Source organism: Pangasianodon hypophthalmus, chromosome 9 (assembly GCF_027358585.1).
Source record: "Pangasianodon hypophthalmus isolate fPanHyp1 chromosome 9, fPanHyp1.pri, whole genome shotgun sequence".
Lineage (NCBI taxonomy): Eukaryota > Metazoa > Chordata > Actinopteri > Siluriformes > Pangasiidae > Pangasianodon > Pangasianodon hypophthalmus.
The window spans coordinates 12,209,191-12,234,862 of record NC_069718.1 but is presented as its reverse complement, the minus strand read 5'-3'; the positions used below and the strand labels follow the sequence as shown (position 1 = coordinate 12,234,862).

At 36.3% G+C, this 25,672-nt stretch overlaps 1 protein-coding gene across 3 annotated transcripts in view; it reads left to right on the top strand.

The window, feature by feature from the left end:
* Positions 1-193: 193 nt before the first annotated feature.
* Positions 194-25,672, top strand: part of LOC113529484 (Kv channel-interacting protein 1) — a 43,696-nt gene continuing 18,217 nt past the window's right edge. The window contains exons 1-2 of one of the 3 annotated variants that reach the window (XM_026918702.3): positions 194-533; positions 770-863. In XM_026918702.3, coding sequence (XP_026774503.1) covers positions 776-863 — 88 coding nt within the window. In that variant the 5' untranslated portion in view covers positions 194-533; positions 770-775. Of the gene's footprint in view, positions 864-25,672 lie in introns of all 3 variants that reach the window. The other 2 variants (XM_026918701.3, XM_053237175.1) reach the window with 2 other exon arrangements.

Genomic DNA, 25,672 nt, shown 5'->3' with positions numbered 1-25,672 from the left:
GTAATGGTGTGTGTGTTAGATACATTAAAAAATTCCTGTGTGTATGACTATAAACTTGAATGATACGGTGGTGACAGAATGAAGAGGAAGCAGAGAAGCACAAGGGAGAAAGAGAGAGAGAGAAAGGGAGAGAACATATATCAGGAGGCAGGAACATCAGTAGTGGGCTGTCTTTCCTCAGAGGGAGCTGTCGACACACACAGCAGTACTGAAATTGGAACACTGCGGCACAGAGAGAGACGGAAAGAGAGCAGGGACAAAGAACAACAAAGACAAAAAGAGAAGAAATCTATATTAAAATATCCTGTTGGACATTTCCCTTTCATTTTCCTCTCTGGAACTCCCATGTGTATTTATTACCCTTTCACTTTTGACTGAAAAAAGTTGGACCTTTGGCTCACTTTTGTGCTCTCTCGCTCCCTTTCTCTCTTTCTTTCTTGCCTGGGCATCAAGAAACAAATTGAGAAATTGTTTCTTTTTTCTTTTCTTTTGTTTTGTCTTTTCACCAGAGATACACTGGAAGATTGACTCTGGTACAGCAGACCTCTTTCACTCAATTACACTTTTTCTAATTCTTTTTCTTCACTTTAGACTTTTTTTTCTCTGTCATTTTTCTCTTAGTGTTTCTTGATCTTTTTATATTCACTCTCCTGACTGCCATTGCGTTTCTCTGTGCCCTGACTTTGCTGATTAGGTCAATGCTACTCTTCACATTTGGACTAAATTAATCTTCTACTACACTTTTGACCCTTGGTGACCCTGTGTGTAGGTGAAGATGTCTGCCTGTGCTAAGCACTGTAAACATGGACTGGTGAAGTTTGCAGTATCCGTGCACAAACTGGTGACAGGGACGCTCATCAAAGGTAGGAACACACTAACACACACACATACACCTCATCATTCACACACACCTAATCATTTACACAGCATGTTTCTGTTAGGGATATGTTAATGTAATGATGAATGCCTTGAGATGTCAAAGAGGAGTTCCAGGCATTAATTTCTGCACATAAAGATGTACACATTACACATTATTACATTTTCACTTAGGCATCAGGAGATCATTTATAGTTCATACAGTATAGTGTATTTAACATGTAATACAGATTCTGTATTTGTATAGTTATTTGTATATTGTATTATACTGTACATTTATAAAATTATATAAAGCTCTTGTAGTTGATTAATTATACAGTTATCTACAACTATGTAAGCTGATATTTATACAATTAGCAATAGTTAATGTAGTTATAGATTATTTAGTTCTATATATTATGTAGATATATTTTATAGTTATCTTCAGTTCTTATACTTTACATATTTCTCTCTAGTTTATGTAGTTATGTATTATATAGTTATCTATGTCATATAATGATATTATTACACACATACTGTACAAAGATAATGAAACATATTTGCTTATATTGTTAATTTTTAATATAGAGGTCTCTGGCCACTAAACTTTGGACAACCACAGATGTAGACTGTAGATGTAGACATATAGCTGCATATTTATATAGTTTTCTATAATAATTTAGTTCATGCTTTTTGAAGTTATGTACTGCATATTCTATTTAGTCATAATTAATTGTTTAGGTATTGTATGTAGTTATATAATTAAGCAATATCGCATGAGCAAGAGTGCAGTTATACTGAATATCTGCATGGCTGTGATTTGGCCGTAGACATGAACCCACAGAGCAAGTCAGAGTAACTGACATTTCGGACACAATATGTTTGCTCCGCTAATGGAAATATATTCCTGAAGAAGCCACACTCACTTTAGAGCCTATCAGCTAGGTGGCTAGCTAGCTTACATTGATTTGTACATTCCCATTAAATGTGCTTTTGATAAAATTATCTATAATATCTATAATAATGAAATCTAAGTAATAGTTATCTATTGTTCGATAATCTATAATAATAGTTATCTATTGTTGTGTAATTATATACTGTATGTAGATATCTTAGTCAATATGCATTCATTTTTCTTCTGCTTCTAATTGTGGAGATAGCTGTGTAACTGCAGATTAACGGACATTCTCGAAAATATGTAAATTACTTAACCTCTTAAACTTTCAACTTATACATTTTTTTTAACATGGCATAGTGTGAAATTCATCTGCTTATCAGTTTCTGTTTACCTGATTAGCCAGGCCACTAAAGATCATGTCCAAAACCACAGATTTCACCTTGGTGTATTGTATAGCTCTGTGGTCCTGTGCTGTGGCAGATGTATGGAACAGACCAGCACATGGTTCAGTCTGATAAAGCACTGTGTTACAAATCATGTTCACTTCATTCACTTGTGAGGACATTAATGTCAGGACACTTGATTGGGCAGCACAAAGCTCAGATGTACCCAGATAAACATGTTTGGAACAAACTGGATTGTAGAATTAGAGCTTTTGTAAAAGGATGACTTGAATCTGTGAATTTATTGCATTACAGGAATAGTGGTTGTTGACTATCCCATGTTCCTCTTGTTGGACAACAGGACAAATTTCATTTGCCTTAGAAAGATTTTTCCTCTCTCTCTCTCTCTCTCTCTCTCTCTCTCTCTATCTATCTATCTCTATCTATCTCTCTCTCTCTGTGTATGTGTGTGTGTGTGAGGCGTAATCTGATGTACCCAGATGCAGATGCTACACTCTTTGTTCCCTTAGGAGACATGAGACTAAACAGAACCACAGCTGTGCATCTGCGCACGCAGGCGGGCGCGCGTGTGTGTCTGTGTGTGTGTGTATACACTGCAGTGATGAAATTCAGGGATGAAATAAACCAAAAACATGGGCTATCAACAAGACTGATAGCTTTAGTAACTTCAGAGTTTTAAGTGTCACTATAAAATGGGTAAGAATATAGGGACAATTCCAGGGACCCCTAGAATGAACACTCTCTGGAGTTTTGTTGTTGCACCATTACTAATGGCACCCCTGACACAAGCATGCAGACACGGCGGCTATGGAAATAGCATTATTCTTATACTTGCCTGCATAGCTTTTGTGCATATGGAGGATTAAAAACTCTGTCCACTAGGGAGACATGTCATCACTGAAACTGGCATAGCTTCTTTGACCACATCCTCCGATTTTGCACAAGAAGGTCAATCGAGAAACAGGCTGGAGTTGGGGAGGCTCTGATAATGTGTATGTTGAGAAAGTGTTTGGTATCTCAGGCCATTAATCTCATAATGACAGTTATGTTAAGTATGACAGTTTCACATACTGCCCATATCTTTCACATTGGCATTGCACAATCAATGCACCAAATGAATGCAGGTTTTTTTTTTTTTTTTTTAACGTATATTCCTAATTTTTTAGCCAGACGTCCTTCTATGATTGGAGCATGATGATATGACAAAAACTTCCCCCAAATCAGATTGCATGTGAATTACTAATACAGAATTTTCAGTCAGTCTCGCAGCATTTTTACTTGCCTGATTTAAAGATAAAAAAAAATAATAATAATAATTAAAAAAAAACAATCAAACAATGAAAGTAATACATACTGTCTCCTTAATGAAGTAGTGTAGTTCCTGGAAAATGTCAGCTAAAATAGATAGATATACAGATATGTGAATATATAGTTTTTCTGTAATCCAAGCCCACATTAAATTTTGCATAAGCTATTAATTATAAATACAAAGTACAATAAGCACTAATTACTGAACTCGACTTCTAAATGTTAATGTGTGCTGTGAACTTTGCAGGCTGTCAGTGCTATAATAGTATAATAAATTATGCTAAATCATGTTTGTGCACTTTCACTGCAGTTCATCAAAGTGCAGGGAAATGGATCCACAGACCCAAAGTGTAGGTTTTTCAGCAGGGGTAATTATGAGGGAAGTTATAGTTATTGACCTATAGTGCCATCTTGTGGATAAATACAGCAACTACTTTTCTCTACTACTGCTACTACTCTTTCTCTATATCAGGGGTTCTCTCTCTCTCTCTCTCTCTCTCTCTCTCTCTCTCTCTCTCGCTCTCTCTCGCTCTCTCTCTCTCTCTCTTTCTCTCTCTCTTTTGGCATGAGTAAAAGGACCACCTTATGAACAGCACAGATTTTATTTATCAACAGGGCAAATACTGTATGACTGTATGCACCATCATATTCATTTATTCGACCAATTACTTCAATTTATTCCTAAAATTCCTAAAATTCCCCTCTCTAGATGTAGATTTAAAACACTGTGCTTTATATTAACATTTTTAGTCACTGAATTTTAGATGAACCCCTTCCTTTTCAAGTGACCAGTAAATTAGTTTTTTTTGTTACAACTAATGTGAATAAGTTTAATACCATTTACAAATATTAATGTAAGTGATCAGTTGTAATTCAATTTTAAGTTTAAAAAGAGAAACCCACAAAAAGCACCTGAAAAAATTTCACATACATATTCATATTTATCTCCATTTCCCCTCCACTTCCTTTTCAGGTTTACTTTTAATAACTGAATGATTAATTACTATCATTAATTAAATAATAACCATAGAAGCACTGATATTAGTTGATGGTAATCTCCAGCACTGTGATGTGATTTTTATTTTGTCATTTAGCCTACAGGACATAATTTATCATACTGTGCATATGAGCATACTGTGTTTCATAAATATCAGTCATGTTATTCTGTGTTGTTACCAGTTGATGTGATTCTTGTTGCCCATAGGTGCACATGTTGCAGTCTATTATAACTGTTCTTAGACTTGTAAAGCTGTATCAGTCATGGCTTTGTGACCAGCACTAGCTACAACCCCTGTGTTTAGCTGTGTGTGTGTGTGTGTGTATCAGTCATGGCTTTGTGAGTCATGGCACTAGCTACAACCTCTGTGTTTAGTTGTGCGTGTGTCTGTGTGTGTGTACTATCTGAACTTCTTTTTTCATCAGTTGGTGGAAATTAGATTGGAGATTTGCTGCACTTCTATCATTTTTTTGGTCAGTGTTTTTTTTTTTTTTTTTTTTGGGGGCAATTGCATTCTGCTTCATGTTTAAATCACTTTGATAAAAATGTCTTCCAAATTAAGAAATGAAGGTAGATGTAATTGTAATGTGATGTTTTTAACCACTAGAGGTCAGGCTTGCGCCTCAGATATCTACTTGTTTCTTTCAGTTGCAATTTTTCATATATTAAGACTAGAGGGAGACATTTCACTTACAATACCTTCCACGCTTTTCCCCCATTATATTTAAAAAGAACATACTGTGCAATTATAATTCATGTGTTATCTAGATATTACAAAAGAATACAAAAAGAAAAAAAAAATCAACCACGACATTTGTTTTAGGCTACAAATTCTATAACTATGTGATCCATTATAAGTAACGCAAATACAATATTAATGTAATTACAATATTTAATTATTATTAAAGCTTAAAAAAAAAACTTTAAGCAAACCTTGATCCTATTGTTCAGTAAGGAGTGTTATATAGAATTAATTCTGTATTTCACACAGTATAAGAATATATTTAAGGTTATACCAAGGTCAGCTGAGTCAGTTTGGTGAACCAACATTAACCCAAACTAAAGAGGAAGGATGGGGTGGTTGGACAATTTCTCAAATTACCCTTGCGTGCACGTGTGTGTGTGTCTGTGTGTTATAGAGGTGTATGCTGTGTATAATGCTGTCATGTAATTATCCATCAGCCAGCGAGAGATCTGTTTGTCTGATATTAATATTATAATTCATCATAATTATTGCTTCAGCTGCCACACTAGAGTTAGATCACTTCCACATCTGACTGAGCCAGCCTGCTTGACTCAGCCTTCACGGCCATTATAACCTAGAAAAGTGTGTTTGTGTGTGTGTGTGTGTGTGTGTGTGTGTTGAAGCATTATTAAAATAAATGATTGGGTGTTGACAACATGTTATGCAGGAACGTGACTTAATTAGCTTGTCAGAATAATCCAGTGGAAAAAGGGATAACAACACCTTGAGAATTTCAGAAATGTATCATGTGTCAGTGTATTTCGTTTTAAAATAATGGCAAGAAAGCTTAGACAATTCTAAGTGGACATTCAAGAACTGTCTCAATATGTCTGAATTCTCCCTACATTTTTTTTTTTTTTGGACTAAACAGAAGCATACATCGCACACACACACACACACACACACACACACACAGAGTCCCTAAACCCCAGCCTACCCTACAGGCAAAGCAAGTCTCACTTTAAAACATTCATGTCACAGCTGTTAATATTTAATTGGAAATTAAATATGAACAAAAGGGAATAACTCTGTCCAGTCCAAGTTGAATCTGTCATACAGTGTGTAAGCCTGTGTTTTAATTAGAAATAGACTACATGCATTCTGGATTATGTAATCTAATTACATCAACGAAACACTGCATCAGAGTAGGAATCATTTGATCAACAGAAACTATTTGAGTGAACTGAAATTCCTAGATTACTGTTTCAGCTGTCAATCATAGACTACTAATTTTTTTTTTTTTTTAACTGTGGTCATAAACTACACAGTAACTGTCACTCTGGCTGGTATAATGTCAGTTGTGTTTGATTTCACACTGAAATTAGGACATTTAACTTACAATGCAAGATGAAGGGAGATGTGTGTATCTGTATGATTATTCTGAACCGTTAGAGTTAGTTAGTTAATAGCTTAAATTATGTGTGTGCTTTGCTGATTTTGAAGTATTTCATCTAATGTTAGCATGAGTATGTGAATTGGCAATGTATTACATATTTATATTTGACTCTTGTTTGGTAATAAAAGTCACAGAATGATAGCTTTGTCTTTGTTTTTTTAATCTCAGTACATTATTTTACACATAACTACAATGGAACCAATAAACCACTCTGGTTTAAAAGACTCTGTGTGTGTGTGTGTGTGTGTGTGTGTGTGTGCGATGTATGCTTCTGTTTAGTCCAAAAAAAAAAAAAAATGTAGGGAGAATTCAGTTCAGTTAGATAGGATACAGTTCAAAAATTAATCAGATCAGATTACACTTGAAAAAAAAAAAAAAAAAAAAGCATTTTTATGTACTTTATAGTCAACACAGAATATCCACTAATGGCTGATGTAGTAGTTATATCCAGCTTGTCTTTTACTTATAGTAGTCTTTTCTGTATGTCCATATATTTTCTATCTTGTATTCTCTTATTGTCTCTCTCTCTCCCACTGGTGGTTTGAATAATGTACTTACAGTGTGTGTGTGTGTGTGTGTGTGTGTGTGCGTGTGTGTGTGTGTAGTAAATGCCCTTGTGTGTGAGCTTCTGGTCCTCTAAAATGAAAAGACAACAAAAAATACCAGGACATAAGATTATTCTCTGCGTGAATGTTACAGGCTGCACATAATTAAGGGCCGGGATAAACTGTTTAGAAAAGGTCAGAGTTCAGTGATGAATTACTTTGCCATTTTCACTCCTACATGGCTGTAATTACACAAACAGGAAAGTGTGTGCATCTTCGACTCCTGCAAACATCAGAGACTTGATAGCTTTTTGGTTGAAAAGTCACAATTGTCAGGTTTTAGGTGCAGAAAAAGCAGTGTGCCTGTTATCATCTGCAGGAATTCATTTCTATCAGTGTTCTATTGATAAAACAGCCCTAAACAGTTTAACTGTTCAGTAGCTTGTATAATACTTGTTTCACATGCTGTCATTTTATAAAAAGAAAGAAAGAAAGAAAGAAAGAAAGAATTGCACACTGTCAATAAGAGACCAATAATAATAATAAAAAATAATGTTCAAAAGAAAAGGTCACTGAGTAATTTGGGAATAGATCATCATTCATCTAACTCATTGCAACTGCTAAACTGTTAGGATTTGTAAGTTTGCCTCATAATTATGAAGATATTTGAAACCTGACTGTGTTACCAAAATACCACCATTTTCTGCAGCCTACTGTTTCTTTCACATTGTACGTTAAGCATCTAAAAGCATTCAGCTAATATGATGATGTGCAGCTGAATATATGATGATTTAATACTGTTGATGTGCAATTGCTGTTTCAATTGCTTATATTAAGGAACACAGGGGGTCAGACCTTGGTGTCACAGAGGCACTAGACTTCCCAGACCCTTGCTAGAATTGCCACTGGTCCTTATTCTAACAGGTCCATATTCATCAAAGTTACATAACAACAAGCTCAAATTTCAGTGCATTGAATGACATATGAACGAATTTGTGTCAGATTCATATAACAGTAGTATGACATCACCTTGAGTTGAGCACAAATGATGAATCAATTCCAGCTGTGTGGACACAAGCTCATCCCACTATTCCCTTATTTACATGCCATATTCATACGGTACACCCCTATTAACTCTCATAAACAGTACAGTACATCTAATTTATGCACGCATTATCATAAATGAAGCAATAAAAGGAAAACATTCTCCAGGCTATCAGGACTCAAGGAAGATCTGATAAAAGATGCAAATGAAGAGAAGAAAGATACATTTCAGTGAAGCTGAATTAGAAGATTATGTCTGAGGCTGCTGCAAATAAAACAACAGTTATTAATGGTCAGCTTCTTGTAATAAAATATGCCTATTACTCAACTGAATGAGCTGATAAAGATCCATGGTCAGCATTCTGATTCACATTTACAAATTACAGGTTGACACAAAAATCCATATTATTATATACCTATATTTATTATGAGATTTTTGCATATGCAGTTGTGATTAATGGATCAGTGGTACTCACTATTTTTATTGCTACATCTCTTACTATACTTGCTATCAGTAACAATGGTATTGATATTGACTTTGTTTATTTTTTTAATGATTACACTTAAATTGAATAAACATCCACTCAGACCAGATGTGGGTTTGTGAATGAATAATGAAACTGTTGGGGGAATTTGTGTACGCTCGTTTTATAGTCACATTTCAATGTATGGAACGTTGATGAATAAAAGGGGGCAGTCGTGGCCTAATGGATAGAGAGTCGGACTTGCGGACTTGAGAGTCTCAGGTCCGGCAGGGATTGTAGGTGGGGGGAGTGAATGACCAGCGCTCTCTCCCACCCTCAATACCACGACTGAGGTGAGACCCTTGAGCAAGGCACCGAACCCCCAACTGCTCCCCGGGCGCCGCAGCAAAAAAAGGCTACCCACTGCTCCGGGTGTGTGTTCACAGTGTGTGTGTGTTCACTACTGTGTGTGTGCACTTGGATGGGTTAAATGCAGAGCACAAATTCTGAGTATGAGTACTTCACTAAAAGCCAGGGACATTTCCAGGCACAAGTGTAAGTTGTTATAACATATATAAATAGAATATAACACATATTTTCATACATAAAACAAAATGAAAACAAAATGAACAATAAAAATGGGCGGATTACAAGTAACTCCTCACAGCTTCAGGGTGTCCTGAGCGCTCAGGTTACTGTTGTCTAATGTGTGTGCCCTAAGATGGACTGGCGTCCCATTCAGAGTGTATCCCTTCCTCATGCCCAGTGTTCCAGGGATATGTTCTGGATCCGTTGCATCCCAGATCAGGATAAAGCAGTTACTGAAGATGAATGAAGGAATGACTGAATCTTTGAGTCAATAAGATGAATGATAATGTATTGTAATACAATTCTCTTTGGGAAACTTTACTAACTTTCCGTTTTGAATAGTTACGGCTTATGCTTATCACTTGGGTCCTTGAGCAAAGTCTGTAAGTAACTCGCACTAGATAAAAGCATCTACCATATGAGTAAACATGTTGTTCATCTGTGACAAACCTTCAGTATTGAGGTCACCTTTAGTAAATTTCTTTTAATTAGTGAGATGAAGTTATTTTGCAACACAACTTCATCAGAGCAGTTTATTTCTGTGTAATATTAATTTACCATTAGTAAGCATTTGGTGAACTGGGGCTGTGTCTCTTCATACACTTGCTGGGGCACTTATGAATAGAGGTTTATTACTGGAATAATAAATGTCTGCTTAACATGCACTTCAAACAACAGCAAGGTGCAGCAAGTCAGCCTCACAAACCACAGTGCTCAGAGTAATGTGAAACTAATATAACAGGGGAGATGTAATCAGTCTCCATCACGATGGTAAATGCATTAAACCTGATTCCATTAAAGTTCACTGTTAAAAGCAAGTCGGAGAATATGGAAAAGAAAGAAAAGTTATTTTCCTGAGTTTAAGGCTCACTTTTTAATCTCTAGCCTTTATGTTCACATTAACCAAATTGTCTGTTATTAAATTTTAAATTACATTTTAAACATATTGTACATATTATCCAGCCACCGCCATTCTGTCTTTTACTTTACACCCAATTACATCAATTTTTCATCCTCTGCTGCTCTTTCCATTTTCTCTTGTGTCTGCTTTTCCTTCCTCTCTCCCTTATTTCTGTCTCTCTCTCTCTCTCTCTCTCTCTCTCTGTACTGTAGCCAAATCGATTAGCTGCTAAAGGGTAAATCTGAATCTATAATGGCTGCCATATTGGTCTCTAGAGATGCATCATGCAGAAGTGAGGTGTGCAGTCTTAAATAAAGCCATGTGAGGAATAGCAATGGCCAATAAACACCACCAGGGGTGTGTGTGTGTGCGTGTGTGTGTGTGTATGAAACCACTTTCTAGTTCTGTTTTGTGTTGTTATGCTTGGTGGCAATCTAACACGTTAAAAATGTGACGTATTTAAACTAGCATGCTAGCTGCCTGAGTAGCTGACTGACAAACTGCTGTTAGTCTAAAAAGACAAATTAACTATTATGCACCATATCATATCTTTATCAGTTTTCCTTTTTTCAATCAGAAAAATTCAGAAGAATAAATAATTTTTGACATGCTGATCTCACGTACTGCCACAGTGCCGCCGTTTACTGTGTTCATTTCACATGTTGTGGATTTAAATAGGTAATGTAGGTGTAAAGAAAACAGCTGATGATGGATCGTTGACAGGATTCTTGCAAGATCAACTTATCACACGTTGAAGCTCCACAATGTTGATGCGGAACAAGATTTGATTGCATCTCAGTGTTTAGCCCGGTTACATACTGTATGCCGTTACATACGGTCTCGTTGCTAGCTATTAGCTAGCTAGTGAAACTAGCTACATTTTTCACAGACCAAAAAAATTGCTCATCTTTGTATTCATCTTTTTTCATAGTAACCATGGTCACAATTTATAATCTTATGATCTATCTAAAAAAGGTAACATGTGGTTTTTGTCAACTACTGTTAGTTGAATACTTTCCACAGGACAATGTTTTCTTCTCCAGCTTTGCTTCATACAGCCCAGACAGCATATACACATCTAGCAATGTTAGCATAATGATTGCAAATCACATCTAAACAATGTCACATGCAGCTTGTTTGCTAACTGAGAAGACATCAGCACAGTGTAGTTTTGAATCATTGTTAGTTGCATGTTATTACTATTCCACTTTTTCTTGTTTTAGACAATTTAGATTGTCTATTCAGTTGCTGATTGCAGTCGGTTGTGTGTTATCAGCTAAACGATGCATTTACACATTATACTTAAGGATGTCTGAAATTGGTGAATGATCGTAAAAACGTTGTGCAGGCATAAAAAATTCTTAGGTAACACTTTATTTGGATTGTCGATTCCAGACACTCTTGAGACCATCAACAACCTGTCATGTGACTGTCAACAGTTTATGGTTAATTTTTAGTAGATATTCTTTATACCCTCTGTAGACTGTCATATTGTACTTATATTGTACTTATATGTACTTGTATTTTATGTTCACTTCATTTCCAGTTTATGGTTTAGTACATGATTCACAGACTGCCAACTTCTCCCATTTGTTTTCACTTTATTTGGATAGTCCAGTATAGCTCTTGTTGTTTAATAGATAATCTTAGACTCAGCTCATCCTTAGTCCTATCATGATTTCAAATTCATGTGAACTCTATTGATACATTTTATATATATGACATTTTGTTGAAAGGCATTAAACAATATTTGACATGCTGTTTAGAATTATTTGATATGGTATGTATTGTAGTGTCACTGCGCCTTGGTAATGCACTATTTCGCATACCCATGAGCCCCCGGGCTGCCCAATAATGTGATTTTTAATGTCTTTGTTTTATTAGATTAAGTGTTTATTGTTATGAGAATGTTTCGTGTGGGTGTCTATGCCAATGCCCGTTATAACGACACATCGGTTTATGTTTATTTGTGTTCATCATTTAGTGGAAGTACAGTAGGTTTTGTCACCCAGGCCAGTTTTCCCTCATTGAATTAGTTCTGCAGCTAACCACCAAGCCTGTGTTTGTGCTGTAACTGTGAGTTTGCCAATAAAGATTAAATGCATTGTTTTGTGATGCTTCCTGGACAAGCTTCTTTCTTGCAGATGCCACAATATTGTTCACTTGCTAACATGCACATTTAAAATTAATGCATCATCTTTTGACAGTAACTACTATTTTTGTTACATCAGCTTCACCGTCAGGATTTATGATCAAGGATAAACGGTGTACTCTGTGCGGTCTTAAACAGCCTCAGCTAGCTTTTGAGTGGGGATGGTGCCACACCTGAATATGCATGCTTCCCATTAAGAGACTACATTACCTCTTTTCCTTTCTGTTCTTTATATTGCTGTGAAGACAAAAATCTTCCTGTGAATCAAAAAGAAAAGTATGACGACCCACATTATCTTTATTTCAGCTCTTGGTCAGTCTGTGTGTGATTCTGAATCTTCTTCAGTGTGAACTCTCTTAATAAGAGCGAGATCATGAGTGACATTGATTTATATGCATAGAAGAACACGGTTAAGAGGGAGTGGATAGAAAAGAGAGACACTGCCAAATGAAAAGGAGGGTGGTGAAAAGAGAGATGAGAATAGGGAGAAAAAGGGGAAATAGAGAGGAGTGGGAGAGAGAAAAGAGGACAGGTGAGGTAGGATGTGAAAGTCTATGCTTAATAGCAGACAAAGAACATTAGACGTAGTTAGAGGATAAGGGGAATCTGAGGTGGTTCCTGGAAATAACGGAACAGGCACACACACACATACACACACACACACACACGCACACACACACGCACACACACACACTTTCATCAGGAATGGGGCTTGTTATTGGGACTTTTTTGACACACAGCAAACAGGTGGACTATCACAAAGGTAAGATTGACTTTGCTTGTCCTTCAGGTTTAAATCCTGTGTGTAAGCGTGGCTTTGGAATATGTGTGTGCATGCTTGCGTGTGTGTGCGCGTGAATGCACGTGTGCGTGTGTGTGTCTGTGTGTGCGTGAGTGAGTATATGCGTGCGTGTGTGTCTAATACCTGTAAGAATACAGCCTTGACCCCATGCGTACATGCCTCTATGAGAGAATCCTATTATAACTCTATACATGTGATTGTGTGAGCTGAGTTATTTGAGTTATTATTGAGTTACTAAGTTATATTGTACCATATTGTCATCTCAGGGAGTTCTTCCTTGACATCAGTGGATTTCTGTAAAGCTGCTTTCTGTCAATGGCTATTGTTAAAAGTGCTCTGCAAATAAAATTGAATTGAATTGAATATAGGAATGTCTATAAGGTTTCTCATAGACATAAAGGTTGAGGCTAATTATATCTGTCTTTGTGTGTGTGTGTGACTGAGTAAGTGAGTGAGAGAAAGAGCGAGTGAGAGAGAGACCGAGAGAGAGAAAGAGACAGAGAGAGAAAGAGAGAAAGTGTGCGTGTGTGTGAGCAAGCCATGTTCATTCACAATGAATCTTGTCTCGCAGCTGCTGGATGAGTTTGTGTAAATACACAATGAGCTGCCACTCTATAAAAGGCGATGGTATTCTACTGCTGTGCTACCTAATGCTAAATCACCCACTGTGTGTGTGTGTGTGTGTGTGTGTGTAAAAGATTACATCCTTTGTATCCTAAAGTAACCCTATACTAAATCACTTACTCTCATCACATTGTGTGTATGTGTGTACATTCCTACATGTGCTTCTATATTTGTGTCTGTTTTGTTTACTTTACTGGGGAAATCACACAAAAGCTTTTTATCATGGCAGCCCTGTTAACATACACACAATAACTATACATATTATTTATAGTACATCTAAATCCTTGCAGACATCATATGATGCGTCAGGTGTTGTTTATCAGAATATATGTTTTTATTCTTTAAAAAATTTAAAAGTTAAAATTTTTCATCACTATTTGTTTAGTGTATATAGTTTTATACACACAACCAGCACCTGCTACTTTGGAGAACAATACTGTTGCTTTAAGTATTTTCTTTCTATCTCCTCTGTTTAGAAATGATGGTGTAAGTTCTAAGCATGTCATATATTATATAAATTAAGAAAAAAAGGAAAAATGCAAGAAAGGCAAAAGCAATGTACATTTAACAGCCAATCAAAAAGCACCATTTGATTACACGTAAATAAAAATAGTGCAGTAAAAATAAAAGATAAAAGGAAGAAAACAATAGGCTCTGTTCAACCATTTTCCCACACACATTCACACATTTTTGTAACATTTTAAACAATAGAAATAAAAAGTACAGCATCCTAGGAAGAAAACATTGCACAGCCCTTTTACATCCCTTTTAAACATTTAATCTTTCCACACATTTCAGATAACATTTCAAAATATAGACTGGAATAAAATATCCAATATTAATGGTAGGGGGACTAAGACATTATTGGCTCCATGGGCTGAAACCAACAACAAACAATAAATATCTTTGGTGTGTTGCAGAAGCCTAATATCTCAACAAATTGATCTTTGCTCACTCTCCAGTGTAATGTTTGTCTTAAACTATCTAGTCATACAGGATATTTCTAAATAACATGGCAATGGACAGTATTTCTTTTTTCCTGTCCTAGGTATAATAAATATTAAATATATATCATTTTTATTGGACATGTTAGGATGAGGTGGTATCACTGATAGGGCAGGGTGTTACGGTGAGATCAAACATCGCCAGGAAGAACCATAAAATGCTTCAGCGCAGCCCATAGAAAATGAGACGGGGGCTTCTGTCTGCAATCTAAACAGTGGCATTCCACACCAGTACACACATCCAAACAAGATAGAAATTAAGTCATGCACCGAGAGTGTACTTTCAGAATGCAGGGCTGCAGTATCAAGTTATTTTTAAATGAGGTCACTGAATCAGTTAGTTGGGTGCCACTGTAGCTGAAAAGCAATACTGATATAAAAAAAGTAAAGCTTATCTACATTGCTGACCTTAAATTCCACAAATGAAGCATTTTCTTATTATATTCAAAGGGTGTTTATAGTGAAAAATTATTATCTTTTATATACACTACAGTATATGGTCAAAAGTTTGTGGACACCGTACCATCACACACATATGTACTTTATGAACATCCCATTCCAGATGTAGACCCCCTTTGTTGTTATAATAACAAGGGGAAGGCTGGGAAGGCTTTCCACTAGATTTTAGAGTGTGGCTATGGGGATTTACTCATTCATTATCATCATACCCATTTCCTATAAGAGCATCAGTGAAGTCAGGCACTGATCACTGATGTCAGGCAAGGAGGTCTGGCACACAGTCGGCATTCCAGTTAATTCCAGAGGGGGGGTTGAGCTGAGGAGCCACTCGAGTTCTTCCACTCCAACCTTGGCAAACTATGTGTTTATAGATCTTGCTTTGTGCACAGGGGCATTGTCATGCTGGAACAGGTTTGGGCCTCTTAGTTCCAGTGGAGGCAAATTGTAATGCTACAGCATACAAAGTCATCCTATACAATTGCATGCTTCCGACTTTGTGGCAGCAGTTTGGGGAAGAACCGCATATGGGTGTGATGGTCAGGTGTCCACAAACTTTTGTCCATATAGCGTATTCTAATAAGAATACTGTGCAAACATTGTTAAAACATGCCATTCCAGTCCCAGTCTCTACTGTCCTTCCATATATGAAAGCTAAGCAGCAAGCATTGCCTACGTTTTGAATTGCTCAAGGTTGCGATGTTACTACTGTGAAAAAAATTATATACAGGGTGTCTGAAATGTAAAAGATGCTCAGACTAGGGGGCAATTCGCACGTCACTCGTAGTTTGTCTCTTGTGAGTGTGTAGTAACTGTTACTGATGTTACATGTGGGCTTGCGCTGTCCAGCATTTTTTTTTTTTTGAAACAGTTCTAACTATATATAGCTTCTAAAGCTAATTAGTTAAACACAAATTAAATAATGCACTAATTCAGCAGGCTTCATAAAAGCTTCATTTGCAGATTAGCAAAACAGGCTAACTGTGCTAGCTACATACACTCACCAATCACTTCTTTCCAAGCTTTATCTTCATAATGCCTCAATACATATGTGAGAGGTTGTATATGACAGGATAACATGAAACCATGGCTATGAATTTTTCTTCCATTTTTGCAAGTCAGTCAGTAAATTGGAACTAACTGAGTGTAGAAACTGAAGTTGTGAGTAGGGGATTGAATTAATGTTGGACCACACACATCAATGGATTGGTCCAAGGAATCATTCAAGCCAATCCTTTGGATTTGTCATTTTACTTCATCAAACCTAATTTTGATGTCACTGAAATTGCAGGTCAATGTCATACGCATGTACATAGAAAATGAATGGTTGAATGTTGCTTTGTTGCTAGTGTGAATGTAGGGTCAGGCTGTATTTGGAGGCAGAAAGGCATCGAGTCATGTCCAAATTGAATGTATGCATCCTTGTATGAATCCTGTGCATCAGCTGTGGAAAAATGTTTTTATATGGCGTTCCAATTTTATTCCTAGAGAGAAAATGCTGTTGTAGTCACATAATATTTTTGTCTATTATCTGCAGTGATACTTTATTCTGTCATGCTTAACAGACCTTTGAGAGTAGTGGGTGTTAGCATATGCCTCTATCTTGGCAATGTTGTGACAAATGTTGCCTTCAAAGCCTGTCTGAAGACACTGACTCATGAGGCAGCATAAGCAGAAAGCCATCAAGCCAGCTGCTTTCTGTTTTGGACATAGCTATGGCCATCTATAGTCTACAACAGCTTGGGCCACCAAGCCTCATTGAAGTGATTTGGTCTGTTATGATGTCCCTGAGGAATTCAGTCAGTCTGAGCTGAACAGTTTGTTCAGCACATTTCTGCCCAGACTGCTTCTTGAGTGAGATATGATGGAATGACAATTTTGGCCAAAAAGTTACCAAATGATTATGTTCATAAAACTGCTTTTTTTTTTTTTTTTTTTTTTTTTTCATCAAGAATGGAGAAAAATAATCAGAAGGTAGGGAAGAGATAATCAAGAGGCAGAGAAGGAGTTGTAAAGGGGAACTCTTTTGAACTCTCTCTCTCTCTCTCTCTCTCTCTCTCTCTCTCTGTTTCTATTCATAAAGGCCAGTAAATGAGATTTGGAAAGCTGTGATACTAGCAGCCACTGTCTCATACATAAGGCATGTCTGATTCATTCATTGCATAAGGACACACAGCTCTAAACTGTGGGCTCTAACCTATCCTGCCAAACTGCAAAACAATGAGAGAGAGAGAGAGAGGCAGAGAGACCAAGAGAGCAGTAGGAGAAGAAATCAGGTCATTGTTGAGATTGTGGGTGAGATAGATAGATAGATTGATAGAGAGAGAGAGAGAGAGAGAGAGAGAGACATACCCAATAACACTAGAGCACTTGATAGACAATTGGGACCTTGAAGATTGTGTAATTCAGGAGCTGTGCAGCTGAGAGACAGAGAGAGAGAGAGAGAGAGAGAGAGAGAGAGAGAGAAATGATTCCTCTTAGGGGAGTGTGTGGTGATAATGACATATGGTTTTTCATTAGTCAGTATAACAGTGGGTGTGAAGGTAGGAGAGGTGTGATTAAACTAACAGTGTTCTAGAGAAACATGCATCGTTTATGGAATACATCACAAATGCACAGGAAGCATTAAATAAAAAGCATATTTGTGTAAATCAAACCATGTCTCTGCATGTGATCTGTTGGCTTTTAATTTATTGCACATAGTACGTGTATCTTGTTGCTCTTTCTCTTCAGAGCTCAGTGATAATGCCGTCCCAGCTGGCCTTTGTTGTTGTTTCTTTTTTATTACCCATGTTGCAGGTAGATATGGCCAATATACACCTTAATCCTATCTTGTAAGAGCAGTGGGGAAAATATGACCCACTATACACAATATGTCCCACTACATCACTATATGAACCAACCACTGCAGATGATCCCAAATGCAGCTGTGCATTTGGTCTTTAATCAACCAAAACATGTTATAACCCTTGTTGTCTGACTTCACTGGCTCTCTGTAGCTGCTCACATTGACTTCAGTTCCTTGGTTCTTGGCTATAACCAGTAAAACTTCACTGAGTGATATGGAATCATCAGGACCTACATCCAAACTGAAAAATGAAGTAATATTACCACCACTGGTGTATGATGGTTCAAATCTTCAGCAGAGCTCAACTTTATGCAAATGGATTTGTCCACTTCATTGTGTTTAGCCAATCGAGTGGAAGGTAGATATCGTCTGAGCAGGAAGACATTCAATTTTCTTGTGGTTCATGAGCAGATGAGTGCTTGTTCAGTTAATCCTTTAAGCCATGAGCATATTTTCTTTACAGGAAAGCACATCAATGGAAAAAAAAACTGCATTATTCTATTAATTGAACAACTCAAAATAATTAATTAATATCACAAATAGCTTATATCTCACACACATATTATGATTTTATGATTTTATGATTTAGTATCTTGTGGCCACAATAAATTCTGTGCACAAATTGGTGGCACATGATATAAAACAGTAAAATAAATGTAATGCCTATGGCTGCAACTCAATAGATCTAAACAATAGATGTTATTCATCTCTGTCTAAACTTCACGATTTCCACGGCTGTACTGTTAAATCAGAAAGCATGTGTTAGTCCAAATTATATTTGATTTAATTTGCAGGGATTAATGTGATTATTACAACTAGTGCTAACTATGAAGCAATATATTGGCAATATACTAGAATCCTATTAGATGTTCATTTCAGTGCTTTCCTTCTTCTCATTTATATATAATTGTATTCATCTTGATTTTTATTTGTTTATTTCTAAATTTTGTGAACTCCACCCATGTAATTTTAATAATCTGAATGTACCACCCAAAACATCTTCTTAATGTATGTACCTGAGTAACCCCACTCTGAATAGAAGCAACCTTCCCCATGTAGATTTTGACATTAATTTTAGACTTTTAGTTGCCAAATCTGAATACAGCCCTTAATGAATTGCATAAATATTTTAAGCTTACTGAATGCAGAGAGATAAAGGAAAAAATGAGACCCTTTATCATGTATCAAGTGCAATTTTGTTAATGATAAATAAGCAAAAACAAGCCAGATTATTTTATGTAAATAGTTGAAATTACTGCAAGCTACCTTGCAGTGGTAACAATGCTAATCTATTTTCCAGTCTCTTCTACACTGATTGGATGACAATAATGCCCTGACTTAAATTGCCTGGCACCAAATCCTACCAGGGGCAATTTTATTTTGGGTAGCGGCGTGCTAATCTGGTGTTTTGGTCTATTTTGTCGATTTATGGGTTATCTTATCTTATCTGGCTTATAGCTCTCTCTTGCCTCACTTCACTGTTTCTAAACCGTGAACCCTATTCTATGTATATTTATCTCTCTTGTGATGAAATAGAAACAGTTGTAGATCAATGTGTCAGTAGCAATTTGTGTCTGTGACCTGCATGATTGTATCCTACTGGCTAATAACACTGTAACTGCACTTGTGTCCGGCTAATATGGTTAAGAATTGTTATACACTATATAATTACAGAGTGAAGTCTTTAGCATCGGACTAAAACTGCTAATGGTCAGCTTTTTATAATTGCAGTAGATAGTGCAGTAGATTGATTAGGGTAATACAGTGAATGGTCAGATAGATAGCTTTTAGGATTGCGCTAAGCAAGCTAATGGGCAGCAGTTTGAAACTGCAGTAGAGAGTCACGTCATTTTAATAATAGCCAAATGTAAAGTAAAATCGTAAAGTACCATCTGTAGAAGACATTTGGCAGTTCATCAAATGGAAATGTTCTTGCCCTTCCACCCCATTTAAAGGAATATTCCAGCATTTTACAACCTAATTTTTAGCTTCAGTATATCTGCTTAGCATAGTCATGAATTTCAACACGTTTCCCTGTACTGAGAAAGGAACAGAAATTTATTGACTGCCCCTGTGAATGAGTTTTTTTTAATCTCCTTATTTTTCTGTCACTGGTCTATTAGTTAATAACATACTAAAATTTCTCTGTACATGTTTTTTAGGAAAGTCTAAAGTCTAAAATTTGCTCTGACGCACTAATAAATAAAGCATAAAATAGAGATCCAAGGCAAAAGTTATACAGAAAAATTTAGGATGTCAGAGACATGAGCAGTATTGCAAGTTTTCCAGTGGTGGAAAGAGTACAAAACACACTGACTTGAGTAAAAGTACTGCTACTATAGTAATAATTTTTTTGAGTAAAAGGAAAAGTAGTGATCAAGAAAATTACTCAAGTAAGAGTAAATAAGTCATGTGGTTAAAAAAACTGCAGTTTTTTAATAGCCCCTATTAATTTCAATGGGATTTGCTCACTGAGTAATTACTTTACAAATTACTTTTTCATATGTCTACTATTGAAACAACTAATCTGAAAATGTTCTATATCTAAGAAAGACATTTTTGAACAATAAAGGTCTAGCTAGCTAAAGTTGAATCTTTTATTTAAAAAAAAAAAAAAAAAGTAAAAGGACTATGGTTTACTAAAAAAAGTACCACTACAGTGCACCATGTACTCAAGTACTGTAACAAGAGTACATGTAGTTCGTTACTTTGCATCTCTGATGTTTTCACAGGATTGTTGTGTAATATTATAAATCATATTAGTAATGAGCAGCATTTTATGATTAGGTAAATAGATTTGTGTGGGTGAAACTGAAGATATGGTGTCATCACACTATCAAATATTCTGTATTTGGGAAACTCTACTGTGTATTTGTGCGTGTGTGTGTGTTTCATAGGCAAAAATGCCATGTGATGATTAAGAGTACATACCGCTGAATCTGTCAAAGAGAGAGATGGAGATTAATTTTCTTGTCACTTCTGATTTTTTTTTCTGAGTTGATATCGAGCCAGTGTTTCAGTAATTAATGTTTCACATTAGTTTGCCACCGATATGTAGCTACACAGGGCTTAATTATGCTTCACACCCATCCATCTTTGTGGCTGTTTATTTCTATATAAACTACTCAGTTTCCTGAAGGTATTGAAGTTAGCTTCGTTTAAAAACCTTAGTTGAAGGCTACTGATGATCTTTTCCAGCTGTACAATATCCTTAGTTGCCGTTCTAGCCTTTTTTTCTGTATTGCATCCGAATCCACTGTCAATCCAGAAGCCACCACAAATCCACATTTCAATCCATTCCAAATATTATCTCACGCTCACTCACCTGTCTGCTGAACTCACCTGTTTCCTGTTAACCCTCATTTACTTTTGTGTATTTATCCCAGTTCATTCAGCACCACTCCTTGAGGGTTTTTTCCAGGCTAGCATTTCTCAGTGTTTCTGTGGTTGTGTGTTCTTTCTTTTTTACAGTTTGGTCCTATTGGTCTTAATTTTGTTTTTAATTGTCCTGAATTTCTCTGTTTTCATGCTGTTTTGTTGTCTGTTGATTTGGATTATTAATAAACAATTTGCATATACATTCATCTGTCCCCACCTTATGACATTCTGATTCAGATTTTTTTTTTTTACTTTATCATTTTATTCAGTTTCATACCTGTGACTGAAGTATACTACAGTGTAGTTACCAAATGTGAAGATGTTTTTTGAGTAGTGACTAATTTTCGCTATTATTACAGCAGACTTTCTTAGAACCTTTTTTTTGTTAGCTGGGAAACAACTGTCCCACTAGTGTTAAGATTCTTGAAGAAATTATGTGATTATGTCTCCAATACTGGAGTGTTGGATGCATTTATTATTTGGACTGTGTGGATATCTTGAGTTTAGCTACTTAGCATTTAGTCTGTTTCAAAACCACTTAAATAACTTCCCTACACACTCATGGGTGAGCTTCACCTACGTCCTGAGTGTACACTTGTAGCATGAGGTCAGGAGTGTATATTGTGTCACTACCAAGTTTTTCCACACAGTTCGCACAACAGTGTTCTGTGTGAACCAGACAGTAAAAACAGTTTTAATGGTTTTCACTCATTTTCTACCACCAGCAATACTGTAATGCTACAGCACAATTTGCACATGTTTCCATACTTTCTGTCAAAACTAATTGGATTAAAGTTCAAAACCAAATGGATAGACTTGATGTCAAATAGATAAGTCAGAAAGAGTATACTGCATGAAATTAAAACCCTAAAAGTTCCACAGTGAGTGTTCTGGATCAGAGAGGTACAAACAGCACTGTGTGTGCATGTGGAAGGCTTGAGCCTTTTTCCCCCTGTTATAATTATTTTTTTGTTTATGTATCTAGTAGTTTTAATTTATTTGTATTTTTGTATATTCTGTAAAATTACTATAAGATTGTATATGTATTTAAAAGGTAAAGTTTAAAAAATAATTACAGATTGTAATAAAGTAGTTTTCCTATCACATCATTTGTCCTTATACAGTAAAGATATACAGTAAAAAAAATGTTCGATTGTTACAAGTTTTTTTTTTTTTTTTTTTTTAAATCTATACATTGTTTACACTGTATAAATCAACTAAAGAATCATAAACTAATTACAACAGTACAGGTGAAATATATATATATTTTTTTACTTCATAGATTTATAAATAAAATAGTGGATCTGCATTAATCTGCCTTCTTCAGAGAGGTGTGTGTGAAAAGTTCGGAAAAAGTGAACATCATACTGAAAAAAGCTTGTTAACAGCTGCAAAAAATGTTTACAACTAGTAGGCAGGAAGTAAAAGTTTCTTAGAGTTAAGGGGAGATTTTTAATTTATTGTGTGTATTGAATCACAAAGAGAACAAAATTATGAAATTTAGGGAACAAAAACTACTAAAACTACTCATACTATGTCCCTATTTGGTGACAACTGACTTCTTCTTCTTCGTCTTCTGCCTCTTCATTACATGTGTGAATTTAGACATGCAGCATCATTATGTCTGTACAGAGCAACAGGGTGGCATGCACTAGCCTTCTGCGGATCATGAAGATATTGTGTACTTCTTGTTGCATAATTCAATGATGTTGCTGCAGAATTTATCTGTATGTTGCTATGTTTTTACAGAATTGATCTGTATGTTGCTACGTTTCTCCATCTGTTTGCTGTTATATCTTACTGATGAGCTCTGGTCGGTGTACAATCACCTTGCCACATTCACCACAGTCAAGGTGAAACACAGTAACACAGCAAGGTGAAACAGTGGGGGATAGAGACAGAGATGTATGACTGTAGGGAATATTACAAAAAAAGATTATAAAATTTTAAAAATGGAAACTTCTGGCTAGGAGGGATTAACAACAGCAAAATTAATCAAAGGTATGACTCACACCAAAACAAGTTCCATTTATTCTTTCTCTTACTCTGATGGTGGAAAGAAAATATTGAGAGATCATTGCTTTCTTTTTTTCCTATCATTCATCCTGGCAGTGCTCCTTGTAAATAAGACTATAACCGATTCATTGCTCCACACATCTCTTCTGTCTCTTGATTGCTTCTATTTTCTATCACTCCATTCTCAATCCTGGGGCCTTGGGACACTTTTGATTTAAGTGTTGGCTGCTGTCCGCTCTGTGATCAGACTCTGAATCAGCTATTTGTGGTGAAGGTGAAGGCCCAGCAGGTAGGACTGATATCTGTGCATATCTCAGGGGAATTCCTGGGTCTTTTTTTACAGACACCACATTTCCTAGTGTTAGAATAAAATTTGAATTAGACTGGATGTGCCTGACATTCATTCTTCCATTCATCATCCATCATTCATTCATCCTCAGTAAGTGCTTTATTCTGGTCATGGATTGCAGTGGACATGGAGCCTATCCCAGAAAGACAGGATGTGACACATGGGGATTAATTGTAATTAATTGTATAAAATACAGAGTAAGACAACATCCTAAATGCAAATTCCATGTGAGCTTCAGCTTAGTGAAACCTCTCAGCTCAGCTCAGCTAAGCTCAGGGGAACGTATCAAACACTCATTCCCCGTCTGAAGGAAATGACTCTTTTCTCTCAGCTGAGTCAGAGATTGCCAGAGGAGTGTGCAGGAATGGAGAGATTCATGGCAGGCAGAAACAGAATGGTAGAAGCAGTAGATCATGGCTAAGCAATTGCACAGCCAGAGAGCACATTATCTGCTGAAGATTTCGTGTAGTAAGAGATCAGAGATCCCTGAGGTAGATCTTGTTTCACGTATACTGAATCTAGAGCATGTTTAAAACTAACACGGATTGTAAAGCTCTGTCTGATTTACGAATCATCTAATGATAAACTGAAATGTTTATTGTGTGTTTTAATCAGCTACACCATAAAATGTGTCAGCCTGAAAGGTGTACTCACATAAAATTTTTAGCTGCACTCAAAATTTTGAAACAGGCTCATTCACACATCTGAAGTGTTCTTCAATGAGCTAGTTTAACATATTTACATAACCTGATTTAATAATATCCTGAGAAAGCCAGCCATATCAAGCAAACACCCTGCCCACCTCTATATTTGTAACCTAATCTATATATGGAAAAACAGCATTAGTGACACTTTATCAAACATTATATATCATGATCATAAGCAGTATCCATGTCAGTCTCTCTAATCTTATATCCTGTGGTAAATGGCACTCATGGCAAATGACGAAGAGGAGACTCATCATCTCTATTGACTCAACTAATCAATGTCTGCTCTTAAATCATTGCTGAAATGATCACTGATTAATTCAATGAGTTTTGCTCTGTTACCTAAATTTTCTTTTTTTTTTTTAATTAGCATTTAAACATTTTGTCCACTGCCGTCTCTTGTGTATGTGATGGGAATGTGCATCGCAGATAATTTGACAGCTGGTGTTTATGCCACTATGACCTCTTTAACATTTCAAAACTGAATATATTAGGCTTACACAAGTTTTACTATGGCATGTAACTAACAGCTTATTCAAAGAAGAAGGAAAGCACACTTAGATTAAAATTAAAACATCTTTAGGTAGACTGCCTGTTTTTACAGCCATGTTTGTTAAACTGGCTCCTACCCAAACATGATCTCTGCAGGAAGGTATATACAAGGCTTTTTTTCCTATTTTCTCCCCAATTTGGTCACCTGCCATTTCCCACCCGCTACCTAGCTCCCAACCGGGGAGGGTGGGGCAAATATTTGCTGTCTCTGTGACACATAAAGCTAGTCAACCACATCCTTTCGAATTGCTGCTCATGCTGTGTCACAAGGCAACATAACACAGTCGGAGGAAAGCACTATCTACCCTCTTCCACATACATGAGTTCACAAACACACACTAATGGCCATCCTTCATACCCACGCAGCATGGCCAATTTTGCAATTGCCTCTCAGCCATGGATTGCCGTCACGTTGTCAGGATTTGAACTCGCAATCTCCCGTCTATAGCATACGCAAGATTAAAAAGTAAATAAAACGATTTCTACATCATTTGCTGAAAAGCATTAATGTTTTCTTTAACTAGAGGCATCTATGTATGCTTTAAGCAGAAATTGGCTTTCTACAGGTATTCCCAGACTTCCACACAAATGTAGTCAGCCATCCATGTCAAATTTGCTTAATGAGACTAATGCAGTAAA